The 14,683-nt window shown below is 44.4% G+C and overlaps 1 protein-coding gene across 1 annotated transcript in view; it reads left to right on the forward strand.

The window, feature by feature from the left end:
- The window catches only part of KIAA1549, a 131,623-nt gene that overhangs the window by 101,812 nt on the left and 15,128 nt on the right, over positions 1-14,683 (forward strand). Inside the window, exons 11-12 of the mRNA XM_083366038.1 lie at positions 2,440-2,642; positions 4,310-4,434. Of these exons, the coding sequence (XP_083222164.1) occupies positions 2,440-2,642; positions 4,310-4,434 (328 nt within the window). The remainder of the gene's footprint in view (positions 1-2,439; positions 2,643-4,309; positions 4,435-14,683) is intronic.

A 14,683-nucleotide genomic window follows, 5' to 3' on the forward strand; every position in this document is an offset into this window, starting at 1 on the left:
GCCAGACAACTCTTATTACATTCTTTGACAAAGTGACAAAATTAATGGACCAGAGAAATGCTGTGGATATAATTTACTTGGACTTCAGTAAGGTATTTGATAAAGTAGACCACAACCTACTATTTGATAAGATAGAAAAATGTGTGTTAGACAGCATCACCACCAGATGGATTCGTAGCTGGCTGACCAACCACATTCAACATGTAGTCCTCAATGGAACTGCATCTACATGGAGGGAACTGTGTAGTGGGGTGCCCCAGGGCTCTTTTCTGGGCCCAGTGCTCTTCAACATCTTCATCAATGATTTGGATGAGGGGATAGATGGGGAAGTCATTAAATTTGCAGACAACATGAAGTTTGCAGCAATAGCCAACACTCCAGAAGATAGGCTTAAGATACAGAAGGATCTTGACAGACTTGAACATTGGGCACTAACAAAATGAAATTCAATGGTGAAAACAGTAAGGTTCTACATTTAGGCAAGAAAAACTGAATGCACAGCACAGTATAGTTCACAGGTCTGCAACCCGCGGCTCCGGAGCTGCATGCAGCTCTTTCAGCCATCTCCTGCGGCTCCCAGTCCTCTGCCATGTGCAGTCCAAAAAAAAAAAAAGTGGGACTAAAAAAGTTCAACCAATCAATTCAAATATGCAGGGTAGGTGCATATCTCACCTTGGCTCCACTCTTTAGTCAAACCCTGTTCTGCGCATGCGCGCATGTATGCGCATGTGCACACATTTTTTTGCAGCTCCCAGTTTTTCCTTTTGTGAGGGAACCGGTTCCGAGTGGCTCTTTCACTGTTTCAGGTTGCTGACCCCTGGTATAGTTGGTACCTGACTCAATAGTAACTGGCTCAATAGTAGTAATGGTGAGGGGCATCTTGGAGTCCTAGCAGACAATCACTTAAATCTGTGCTGCAGCTGCCAAAACAGCCAACACAGTTCTAGGCTGCATTAACAGAGGGATAGAATCAAGATCACGCGAAGTGTTAATACCACTTTATAATGCCTTTTTAAGATCATATTTGGAATACTGCATCCAGTTTTTGTAACCACGATGTAAAAAATATGTTGAGACCCTAGAAAGAGTGCAGAGAAGAGCAACAAAGATTATTAGGGGACTGAAGGCTAAAACATATAAAGAACGGTTGTTGGAATTGTGTATGTCTAGTTTAATGAAGAGAAGGATGAGGAGTAACATGATAGCAGTGTTCCAATGTATCACGGGCTGCCACAAAGAAGAGGGAGTCAAGCTATTCTCCAGAGCTTGGGAAGACAGGACAAAAAGCAATGGATGGAAATTAATCCAGGAGAAAAGCAACCTAGAACTAAGGAGACATTTCTTGGTTGGGAGAGGTTGTGTGACAACATGATGATGATAGTATACTTTACTCAATAACAGCCATTCGATTATAGTTTTACTTAGCTGAGAAACAAATATTGGGTGTTTTTTCAAATTGAACTTTTAAACTGAGCATTCTGTGTGTTTATTTACATTGCTATGTTTTGGGGAACCTTAACTCCTCTTAGAACAAAAGTGGATTTTGTTAGTATAGGAAAAATGGTATGAATGAATGGAGGACTACAAAAGCAAGAGGTAACTAAAAACAACAGTGTTAGGCGCAATAAATCAGAAAGCAAGGAGGTTCAAATTATTACAGGTATATTGCATGCTAACGTTCTCTACAAGAATTTAACTACTAACAGTCAAAGCATATTGGCAATAGATGAGAATCAGTGGAATTCAAGGAGGGCTGGACTTAGATCTCTTGGTGCAAAGGGACTCCAGACTGATGATGAGGTGGATCCCTCCCTCAGGCTCAGCCTGTCATTTCCTACAAGAGGGTCTACATTCAGGAACACAATATTCACATTTAGCGGGAATTTCACTGAAACTGAATCTGCTTCGTCTTTCACTACAATTTGACCTTTAAAGATGATCCATTTCAGTCTTCCCCCCCCATGAGATGTCTTTCCTAAAATTGATGCTCTCCAGAAACTCTAGACTACAATTCCCAGGAAAAGTACCATAACTCTGGAAGCATCAAGCTGGGGAAAGCTTTGATCATAGCAGGCAGATTGCTCTAGTCTATGTTGTTTTATTATGACTTTGCTTCCAGGGATATTTCTAGACAATTAAATATCCTCAAAAAGCTGTTGGTTGAGAAGCAGTCATAGTGAATTTTTAATTTTCTGTGACTTAAATTCAAACTGAGCATATCACTGAGCTGCTTCAGACTCTCCTTAGTAGGATCATTATTTTACTTTCGAAGGAATGCACACATTTCTGTTCATTTTACTTATTAATCTGTTACTCTGCAGGCCTTTCGATTCATTGACCAAATTTTAGCTTGCATACTTACAGTGTAACTTTGGGAGTGCTAATTTTTTTTGTCTTAATAATATTCATTTTTTTCTTCCTTTTTTTTTTGCACTTTAGCTACAAGCTCCTAGCGTCAAAGGGTTTGATTTTGCAAAGCAGCATTTAGGCCAGCATAATAAAGATGACATCCTGATCATACATGAACCAACTCCTCTGCCAGGACCAATTAAAGATACCACACCTTCTGAAAATGGCGGCCTGCCAAGCCCCAAGACCAGGTTATCTTCAAAGCCTTCCAAGAATGTCCGACATAGAGGGAGGTCAGTTCAGAGGATGAGAAATTGTTCAGCACATTTTAAAGTGGAGGATTTATTTTATACTTTGAAGTTTTTTTTCTCAGTTTGAATAGTTTTTCCTCAGGAACGTTTTTTATATATATCTATAAACCCACAAAGATTTGCTTCCTAGGCTCTCCTGCTGGTTCCAAATTTTGTGGATTTTTTTCAGGCTACACAAAGGACATGACTTTGTGGCATTAGATTCCCATCTGATATCATGTACCTAAACTTTCTGAAGTTTCCAGCTGGTTCAACAGCCTTCTCCACTGTGATTCCCTCCTAATGTGTAGAAAGATTCCATAATTATCCAAAATAGCCATGGTCGCTACAGACCTTCTTATGTAATTAAAGAGAAGTGTACACACTTCTTCATTCCACTGCTTAATGACTAATCCTGCTGATTTCTCTGCATTGTATAGGGAGATCCTTTTAGCATGTGGTTCTTTGGGCCTGAAAGCACACTACCCTGCATTTGGCGTTTGACCTTCACTGAAAATGAAGGCTCTATTATGTAAATTATTTTTAGCACATATCCCCAAATGGAAACTTAAAAAATGAAAATAAGAGCCTTGAAAGTAATCATTACCCCAAAATGCAGTTATTCTTATGGATTAAAAAACAAAAAATAGAACAAATATTACATCAATTTTAAAAGGGTAAGAACAAAAATATACAGTAAATTCAAACAATGAAAGTAATATTAAATACTACATACATTAAAATGACAATCTATCTCATCCTCATACATGGAACAGTATTTTTGCAAAGCCATTCAAAGCATTTGAAAGGGGCGTTTGAAAGTGTATTGACACAGAGAAAGCCCTTAATGGTTTTATAAAAAAGCATTAAACCTTGTTCTTTGGGAGGCCCAGAAAAGTATTGTCCATGCATGTGTGCACATGGCCAAGGAAGCTTCTAAAGCAGCTGTATCAAGACTTCTAAAGGACACAGGTACTTTAATACTTTAAAGAGGATTGCTTCATTCATACCATTGTGCTCTGCAGAATCTCCCTTTCAAATGATGTGTGCAGCACTTGGTTTGTCTGGAATCTACTGCCACCCATATAGTGAATCATGCATGTTAATGGATGCAGTGGAAGATAAAGGAAAAGAGATTTATTTAAAGGAGAAAGAAATGTGTTACTTTTACACATCTCTTTACTTAAGTCAGAGAGATCTAGTTTGGTGTAGTGGTTAAGACATCAGGCTAGAAGCTGGAAGACCTAAGATTCTAGCCCTGTTTTAGGCATGATGTCAAAAGGGCAACCTTGGGCCAGTAGCAAACCATTCCCAAAATCTTCCAAGAATACTGCAGAGACTTGTCCAGAAAATCTACAGGAGTGATTCAAAGGCACGAATATCTCTCTCTCTCTCTCTCTCTCTCTCTCTCTCTCTCTCTCTCTCTCTCTCTCTCTCTCTCTCTCTCTCTCTCTTTCTCTCCCTCCCTCCCTCCCTCCCTCCCTCCCTCTCTCTCTCTCTCTCTCTCTGACTTTATTTGAAAGCATATAATAATGCATGACTGTGGATGAAATGAAGCATTAAATAAAATCTGCAGTCTTATCAACCTTATATATCCTACTCTCTTGTTTATTATATAGTATAAACATGAAACATACCATTTAATAATAATATTGTTTTGGTATATACAGAGTTTCCCCTTCTGATGCTGATTCCACAGTGAGTGAGCACTCGAGTGGCCGAGAAACAGGAGATGAGACTGCAAGACCTCAAACAGCTGCCAATGACGTGAAATCTCACAGAGTTAGCAAATCTGGTAAGTTACATGTCGTTATACTGTTATGTAACATTGAAATAATTTATATAAAAACCTATTCATAAATCATAAAAATGTGCTACAAATATTGAAAACAGATTGATGTTTCTCCTGGCCACCATTTGCAAAATACATTGATAGGCACCTGTTTTTGTTTTTGTTGTTTTTGCATTGATTGTAAACACTCAAAGTGTTCAACAGATGCTTATGTATTTGACTTTGTCCATTTTTCTTTCTGTTCTGGCTATGCTATACAAGTTAATTTTAGCCATAGTTCCACCTGAACCAAATAGATCAAAGATACTAGTTTTCTGGTAGATTTGAATACTTTATATTCCTTGGCTAATTTTGTTGACTATTAAGAAGCCCTGTATTTACCTATGCAAATAAATGGGAATATTATGGTGATTATACAAGCGTATAATATTCTGTCCAAAACTTTATACAGTAGACCTTAAAGAACACATATGGTACTTGCTCTTAGAGCATAAGACATTCAGGTAGTCATTACCTGCTGCCGGCATCAAACGCCCTTCGCCCAGTGCGCTCCCACAGGGAGGGTCTGCTCAGGGTCCCGCCGGTAAGAGATTGCCGGCGGGTGACACCCAGGGATAGGGCCTTCTCGGTGGGGGCGCCTGCCCTCTGGAACCAGCTGCCGGTGGAGCTGAGGACTGCTCCCGACCTCCGATCATTCCGCCGGGGCCTGAAGACCTGGCTCTTTGAGCTCTCGGGCCCAGGCTGAGGAGACATTCATTTTAATTGGGGTTTTTAATAGTACAGGGTTGATTTAATATTTTTTAAATTGGGTTTTAACTTTTGTATGGTTGATTTTTAACTCCCTGTAAACCGCCCTGAGTCCTCAGGGAAAGGGCGGTATATAAATGCAATAAAATAAAATAAATAAATAAATTAAGTTACAGCCATTCATTTAACAACCATTCAAAGTTACAATGCTGGAAAAAAATGACTTACAATTGGTAGTTGCAGTTACAATGTTCGCAGCATCCCTATGGTTGCGTGATCAAAAGTTGAACACTTGACAATCAGTATGTACTTATGATGACTGCAGTGTCATGAGGTCATGTGATCACCATTTGCAACCTTCCCAGCTGGCTTTCAACAAGCAAGTTGATGCAGGAAACCAAATTTGCTTGATCACTACATGATTAAGCTAACAACTACAGTGATTCAATTAACCCTGGCAAAAAGGTCAGAAAATCAGGCATATCTCACTTAACAACTGCCTTACTTAGTGGAAATTCTGGTCCCAATTATGGTTGTAAGTTGAAGACTACCTGTACATCCAAATTATCTTAGAATGGTTATGGTATATGTCCTTGGTCAAACTGTAGAAATATTTTGCTTGTATTAACTACTGACTTAGAAACCTTCTCAGTAAGATATTACTTTCCTATCATGATTTGGTGAATTATAATGATTCTCTTTGTTTTATTTTCTCTGGATGCTATCAGGACTAAACAGAGTGGGTAAGTTTCAAAAAGAATATGAAGCTGGACCTAGCAAATTTAAACATAGAATGAGAGGGTCTTTATAAAAGTAAATGTAATAGATTTTCATTTAGGTGTCTTTATTGTGTATATTGACATGAAAAAACTTTACTCTGAATGAATAAGTGTGTTGGCTCATCAGCAAACAATTGCCTGCCCTTAGCAATTTTCCACAATTACTGTTAAATAGCGGGTTCTTTGGCGCAGGAATGAAGACGCGAAGCTGAGTACAAGGTAACCCATAGTTTATTTCGTGCAGAAACTGTACTCGGAGAAAGGCTGCAACTAGCCGCAATATATAGTCTAGCCCCTAGGCGGCAGCCAATAGGTTTGAATCAACCATTGCCGCCTAGAGATAGCCAATTGCAGCACAGGAGACTTGTAGTCTGGGTTGCTGGAGAGCCGTTAGCTGCTCCAGCAACCCACGTGGTATTCTTTTAAGAGTCCAGTACATAACACCCCCCCCCCTCTTAGACCAGACCATAATAACACCAATTAGTCTCAACAATTGTCAAGACTCATTATCCAAACACACTAAAATAAAAGTGATAATAATATTAAAAGTAAAAAAAAAACAATGTAGGTTACAATGTTATTAAACAACGTCTCAATGAATAGGCTTCAAAAATGGCACTATTAGACAGTTACATCATAGCACTAGTTTCTGTAGTGTAGTGGCAACAGGAATTACAACAATATATAGCTCTTTATTTTACAACGTAATCTGCAAGATATGAAGGAGGCTTGTGTGCCCTAGAGGAACGTCTTGGAGTTCCCCATCACTTTGTGGTCTACCAGCTTACCCAGTGGGCTGGGTAGACTTTTGTCCCTTTGTGCTCCTGAGTCAAGGGGATTCGATGCACTCTGGCTGGTCTTTCCAGGTTGGCCCACCCCAGAGACAGACTGTTCGGCAGAGTAGGCACAGCGGTTGCTGAAGTTCGGTTGGCTTGCTCCTTCAGGGGGTCCTTGTTGCACTCCCAAGCTCCCCAGTTCTCCCTCCGGTTCTGCCTCAGTTAAGAAGGAAAAGTCCTGATAGTCCATGTGAGGACTGGCTTGGCCGCAAGTTTGAGGACCTTGGGAGGGACTTATGATGCAGTCCTCACTTAGTGGCCATTCTGGAAACTGTTTCCTGAGCTGATCAATGTGTCGTCTAACAACTCGCCCTCCCTCCAACCCCACTTCATAAGACAAGGGTCCGGATGCCTTGGTAATTTGACCAGGAACTCACAGATTCCCATAACCATAGTTCCTGGCCCAAAACTAGTCACCCATGTGCAGCCCCCTAAGGGGTTTTGGTCAAGAGGGTTCTGCTGCCACTCTATCTGGAGTGGCTATCCACTACTATAAGGAAGAGCTGTCCCTGAAAGGGCCCAGCGTAGTCTATGTGAACCCTAGACCAGGGAGTGTGCGTTTCCTCCCACCTGTGAACTGGAGCCTGTGGCATTTCAGGCCTAGATTGCTGGCATGTATAACAACCATGGACTTGAGCCTCAATGGCCTTATCAAGGCCAGGCCACCAGAGGTAGCTTCTAGCTAAAGCTTTCATTGTGACAATGCCTGGATGGCCTTCATGTAATGATTGTAAAACCCTGTCTCTTAGGGAAGTGGGAATTATGACTCTGTTTCCCCATAAAATGCACCCTTTATGGGCAGATAACTTATGCCTCCTGACAAAATAGCTCTGAAATTCTGAGCCTGGACTTTTATCCAACCAGCCCGTGTATACCCATGACAACACTCTACTAAGTATTTTATCTGTGGCAGTTTCAGCAGCAATGTTCCCTGCATGGAGGGGAAATTCAGGTATGTCCTGTATAGACAATATTCTAGCAGCTGGAGCCAGATCTGGATCCATTAGTGGCAGTGGTAGTCTGCTGAGGCCATCAGCATGGCCCATTTCCTTGCCCGGTTTGTGAATTAATTTAAAATTGTATGCAGATAGGAAAATAGACCATCTCAGCATTCTTGGAGATAGTATGTGGGGTGTTTGTTTGTCTGTTGTGAAATGTCCCAACAGAGGTTTGTGGTCAGTGTATACTGTGAAATCCCTGCCATATAAATAGTCATGGAATTTTTTTATTCCAGCAATGATGGCCAGGGCCTCTTTGTCAATCTGAGCATAGTTGCACTCAGCAGAGAACAATGTCCTTGAGTAAAATGCTATAGGAACCTGTTTCCCATTTTTTTCTATGTGACTTAAAACTGCCCCCACTCCATAGGGAGATGCATCACATGGAAGACATACAGGTTTAGACTCTTTGTAATGAGTTACAGTGGACTTTTCTGACAATAGTGCTTTTAAGTCCTGGAAACTTTTTTCATGTAAGTTAGTCCATTTCCATCTTACATGGAACTCCTTGTAGCTCTATCATGAGCTTAAGTTTGGGTTTGAGGGGGCGTCGAGCCCCAGTGTGGCATACACTTCTACGGCTTCTGAAAAAACCCACACTAACTGGACACTGGGCCCCAGTACCTCTCCTAGTTGGTTCTTCCAACTGGTGTTTGGGTGGCCGGTCTCTCTGGTGGGCTCTACAAACCACTGCAATGTGGCCTGTCCTTCCGCAAACTCTGCACGTGGCTGATCGAAATCTGCAGTTGGTGCGAAAATGGTTGCCGCTGCACCCCTTACATCTCAGTAACAGAACTGCCTTGTAATTGTCCTCTCACTGCTGGCTATTCCGGTGTTGCGCCTTGGGCTGCTTTTGGAGTCAGTTGATTTCAGGTTCTTCCTCCTCGGAGAATTCTTTGGTTCATTTGGTGTCCTCATGGTGGACCATTTCTTCAAACTTTGTCGATTTGGCGGGCTGCACTGTTTGAATGGCGCCCCTGGCAGCTTCATCAGCCATCACCTCATCTTGTGGTTCAGAAAATGTTAAATTTGGCCTAGCAAAGAGTCTCTGCTGAAGCGTTCTGTCCCATAGGCCGCAAACAAGCCGGTCTCGTAGTCGCTCTTCTAAATTTGAAAATTTGCAAAGGCGTGCGGCCTGCCTCAGGCCTGCTATGAACTTGGAAGCTGATTCACCCGGTTGCTGTACTCTTTGGTCAAACTTGAACCGCCAAGCCATTTCAGACATCTTGGGCTGGAAGTACCCGCTTAGCTTCTTTTTGAGGTCTGGGTAGGAGACTGCTTCAATCGGTGTCGGCACGAAAAGGTTCTCAGCCAAATCAAAGGTTGCTGGGCCGCACACGCAAAGTAGCGTTGCGGCCTTCAGTCCTTCTTCCGCGATCTGATTGGCCCTGAGGTAGTTTTCTACTTGTGATAGATATGATGGCCATTCCTCCGGGTGTTTCACATCGAATTCTCTCAGTTTCCCGACCTTCAGCATTCTTTTGCTGGTTCCTGCGTTCTTTCGGATCCTGCTTCCAGGCTCAGGAAATGAGTCCACTGAGCATGAGGTCGCTAGCGTAGCTTGCTAGCCGACCTTGAGGGGGGGGAAATGCCTTTTCCCTCCGGTGTGCGCTACCTTTCCCTCGTAGACTTCAACTCTTAATCAGTGAAGCAGGATATCACCTTCGTCGCCACTGTTAAATAGCGGGTTCTTTGGCGCAGGAATAAAGACGCGAAGCTGAGTACAAGGTAACTCATAGTTTATTTCGTGCAGAAACTGTACTCGGGAAAAGGCTGCAATTAGCTGCAATATATAGTCTAGCCCCTAGGTGGCAGCCAGTAGGTTTGAATCAACCATTGCTGCCTGGAGATAGCCAATTGCAGCACAGGAGACTTGTAGTCTGGGTTGCTGGAGAGCTGTTAGCTGCTCCAGCAACCCACGTGGTATTCTTTAAGAGCCCAGTACATAATTACATTCAGATCTTTCATATGCCTGGCTACTTAACTGAGGTTGAAGTTCAGATCTTGTGCATGTAAAACCTGTGCTTGACCCATATACTTCTCTTTCCAGCATATTATTGCATGATGCTTTCTCCACCTTCCACATTGCTACCCTTACACAATTTAGCAGGATTAAGCTATCTGTAGGCCTAAGGCCAACAATTGAGGTAGCTTCCCAAGAGGAAAAGAGAAAAGGAGGAGACTATCAAGAAATCATGTCTGAAAGAAGGAAAGGGGAATGTCAAGAAAGAGGGAACAGATGGCCCCATCCATTTTAGGGATCTATCCGTTGTTTGCTTAAACTCCTTCCAAAAATTAAAAAAATGCCCATCCTTGTCCTGGACATTTTCAAATACTGTATATTCCTAAAGAAAAGTATTTGCTGTGGTTTTATTTGTGCACATGTGGCTTGATCTCAAACAGGTGGCTGTGCATAAGCTTTCTCCCTCTGCATTTTATGTGTGGTGGATTGAAAAAGATTCTTAGAAGAGCTTCGGGTGACTTCTGTGAGGCTACAGATTTAGGGATAATAGTTGTCTGAATAGAAGCTTTTATTTGTAAAACAAGTTTGTATCAGGATGTAGCTTTCCATTATCATGGAAGACAAAACCTTAATCCTGAGTTTCTGTATGTTACCAGATGTTCTTCCTACTGTTAAAATTGTATTCATCTTTTGACAATAATCTTTATTGCTTCCCTTCAGCCAGCCATTTATGGGTTGTACATAAAACCTTCTGTCAGATATAAAGCGAAACCGTAACTTAAAAGGGTTCTTCTTCTCCTCCTCCTCGTTTTAACTGCAAAGTGAAAATTGGAAACATTTCATTCTATATTCAGTTGAACCCTAAACTATGACTAGTTTAAATTCTGTTGTTTTAAACTAATTCAGCTTCATAATAAAAAGTAGGTTTATTTTAATCAAGTGTAACATAAGACATCATGCTTCTGTGGTTTGTTAAAAGCCAAAGTTAAGTTTCTGGCTTTGTGACCATTTCAAAAAGTGAACGTTAGAGGCTATGTCTAGAATGTTCCTTTCCATAGTAAAGCCATGGTCTCGTATTTTGCGGAGATAGTCAGCTTGCTATCTCATACTTTTTTAATCTTCTTTTGACACCTTCTCAGCATGGCCAAGTATTACTAGAAAATTCAAGTGGCTTTTACTGCCGAAATCTTATAATTCTAGGAAAGCAATAAAAAAATTAATTTGGGCTTGGGGAGGCATTTTGAATACAGTTAATCAAACTTGTACGGATACATCAACTTGGCATTTGTTTTTGTTACATAATATAAGAGAATATTGCAGAGAGAGGGGGAGAGAGAGAGAGAGAGAGAGAGAAGTACCGTATTTTCCGGCGTATAAGATGACTTTTTAACCCCTGAAAATCACCTCAAAAGTTGGGGGGTCGTCTTATACGCCGGGTCGTCTTATACGCCGGGAAAAAAAACAAATCAGTCGAGCGTCCCCGTTCTTGCAAAGCCGGGCCGCCGCGCGCAACCGAGCTATCTCCGGCGCGGCTCCGGGACACGGCTGGGCGGGAGCGTCGGGCGGCTCTCCCCACGGGAAGGCGGTGCTGCCCGTCGGCTCTTGTCCGTCGCAGAGGAGGCAAAGGCCCGACTGGCCCCGCTGGCCCTCCCGCTGCTCCCGCGCTTCTGCCGGCCCCCGAGGCGCAGCGTTTCCTGGGCGGCAGGCAGCGCCGGAGGGCAGCCGCCACCCCGCCACGGCCGGCGCCCCTCCTGCTTCCCCCCCAGGCCTTGAACTTCTCCCATTCGGGGCAGCTCCGCCCGCAGCCTCTTTTTCATGTGCCGCTTCCCTCTCACTGTCAGCCGAGGCGCGCTCAGCCCGGGCTCCCGGTCCCTCTTCCCGGCCAGCTTCCCACCCTGCCCCTCATGGAGCTGGACTGGGCGTGCAGCCTCTCGGTGTGGCTGCTTTTCCTGGGCAGCCTGGGGGTGCGGCTCCTGCGCTCGGAGCTGTTGCTGAGCCGGCGGCTGCTGCTGCGCATGGGGCTGCTGGCCGTCCTGCAGGCGCTGGGCCGTCCTGCCGCTGCCCCTCAGCGCCGCGCTCACGGCGGCTGCCTGCTGGCTCGTCTCGGCCAGCACCGCCCAGCGGAAGCGCATTCCCCGCGGGGGGGAGAGCGGTGCTGGTCACAGGTGAGTCCGGTGGGCGCGAGGCCCTCCCCTCGGGCAGCGGCAGGACGGCCCAGCGCCTGCAGGATAGCCAGCAGCCCCACGCGCAGCAGCAGCCGCAGCGAGAGCTGCAAACGCAGGAATAATGCGTTTGCATTCCCTTCCCCCATTTCACAGAGCCGAAAACCCCGTGACCAAGGGGATGGAAATCGTCCGAATCCACGCAAGCGCTCCTCGCAACTGCTTCTTGCCCTGCTTCACCCTCCCCAAATGAAATTAAAACAACCTCTTACTGCCTCGCCCGAGACGCAGGCCGATAAGGCAACGGCGAGCACCATCCACACGTTCCACATTATTCCTGCATTTGCAGCTCTCGCTGCGGCTGCTGCTGCGCGTGGGCTGCTGGCTGTCCTGCAGGCGCTGGGTCGTCCTGCCGCTGCCCCTCAGCGCCGCGCTCACGGTGGCTGCCTGCTGGCTCGTCTCGGCCAGCACCGCCCAGCGGAAGCGCATTCCCCGCGGGGGGGAGAGCGGTGCTGGTCACAGGTGAGTCCGGTGGGCGCGAGGCCCTCCCCTCGGGCAGCGGCAGGACGGCCCAGCGCCTGCAGGACGGCCAGCAGCCCCATGCGCAGCCGCAGCCGCAGCAAGAGCTCCAAACGCAGGAATAGTGTGGATGGTGCTCGCCGTCGCCTTATCGGCCTGCGTCTCGGGCGAGGCGGTAAGAGGTTGTTTTAATTTCATTTGGGGAGGGTGAAGCAGGGCAAGAAGCAGTTGCGAGGAGCGCTTGCGTGGATTCGGACGATTTCCATCCCCTTGGTCAGTGGTTGCCTCGCCTTTCCTGCTCTAACTCTTGGGGAACTTTTCCCGTCTTCTCCGTTCTGCATTAACCGGCAATTTAGCTCAATCCTGGGGCGCCTTGCACTGAACTCCCCTTTCTTGGTTCAGAAACTGGCTTCGGCCTCAAATTGGAGAAAGAGGGGCGGCGGGACGGGGATCAATCCGGAGCGGGAGGAAGGATGAGACGCCCCCGCTGTTCCCACATCTGCTGCGCAGAAGTTTTGCTAAGGTCATTTGCAAAGATCAAAACTTTTTAAACAGGAGGGGCACGGGGTTTTCGGCTCTGCTTAATGGTATGTGAAATGGGGGAAGGGAAGAGGAGAGAGCCATTATATTTTTATTTGACAGGTAGAAAATGTTTTTTTCTTCCTGGGATTTTTTTTTTGGTGGGGGGAGCAGACTTCTGAACTCGAGGGGCCTTAGTTTTTTGTAAAGACTATCGATAACTCTTGGGATACGTTTTTTATTTAAACAAAAAGCTGTCCAAAAATTGCAGATGGAAAGAGATGGGATAAGAACATCGAAAGACAGGACCATAAAAACAATCCTTTGAAAGGGGGGGCGCGTGAGTGTTAGAGTGGTGATTTAACACTCCAGTTAAAACTGTCTAGCGTATTTTTCATTCAAACCTCTCCTTAATTACTTCAGTCTGTTGAATTCAATGGAGGACTCTAGGAGAACATGATACCATGGTGATTCTAAATGTGACAGTTTTGGATCTGTTTGCAAATCCAGTCTGGCATCACTGAGTTGTGTTTGATTGATCCAAACAGAATTTTGGATTATGACGGACAGGGAGGGCAGGGCATGTAAGTATTTTCCGGCGTATAAGACAAAAAACCTTGAAAAACTTCTTAAAAGTAGGGGGTCGTCTTATACGCCGGGTCGTCTTATACGCCGGAAAATACGGTATTGTTCTTCCAGGCTCAGCAAGTGGCTTTATGTGTATGTCCCCAAACCCTGCCTTAAAATCCACTGTCTAAATCAGGAATATTTTGGATAAAAGCCTCGGTCAGGGCTAGGCAACCTCGGCTCTTTTATGACTCATGGACTTCAACTCCCAGAATTCCTGAGTCAGCTGGCTCAGGAATTCTGGGAGTTGAAGTCCATGAGTCATAAAAGAGCCGAGGTTGCCTACCCCTGGCCTAGGTGAAGTACAAATGGGATTTTTTTTTATTTTTGGGCCAAGGGAATGTTCTTGAGGGACAGTAGGAAGATCTGCTACCAGTACAATGGTCAGATAAAAGGGGCAGAACTGTAACATGAGTAAAATTGTCAGACAAGACTGTCCCTAGTTTTCATGAGGATGGGGGGAGAGGTGCAATCAGACTTGCAAGATTCTGTTATATCTTTATAATGAAAGGGATACTGACTTACATGGCTTCCATTTCCTAATCTGGTCTGTTTTTAAAGGCTGAATTCAGCCCTTAAATGAAACTTCAAACCACTAGTTTTAGCGTGGTTGCTATAGATTCCCTATATGCTTGACTACAATTTTAATTCTTATTACCCTGCTATGGATAAAAGAATAAATAGAACCATGGTTATTAGGGTAGAAGTAATTATATTTGCCACCAATCTCAGCAAACTGACATATGTTTGTGAATGGTTTCTTTTGTTGTAGATAATAGAGATAATGGGCTCTTTCCACTCAGTCCCCTCTATCCCAAAGGAATCTGGGTCCTTCCAAGGCTCCAGCTAAGCTCAGCTCAGCTCAGTTCATAAAATGACAAGTCAGCCAAACAGAATATTGAAAGAACATCCCACAGTATCAGTTTGCATTGCAATGGGTTACGAATCCCATCACCTTTATCCTAGCATGTAGGCTGGGATATACAGATAGTCCTTGATTTACAGCCATTCAGTCAGTGACCATTTCTAGTTACAGCAGTGCTTAACAACCAGTGGTTAAACCAGTCCTCAGAGTTCTGAAGTCCAGCACCCTAGTGGCACA

This window comes from Vipera ursinii (genome assembly GCF_947247035.1).
Source record: "Vipera ursinii genome assembly, chromosome: 6".
NCBI lineage: Eukaryota > Metazoa > Chordata > Lepidosauria > Squamata > Viperidae > Vipera > Vipera ursinii.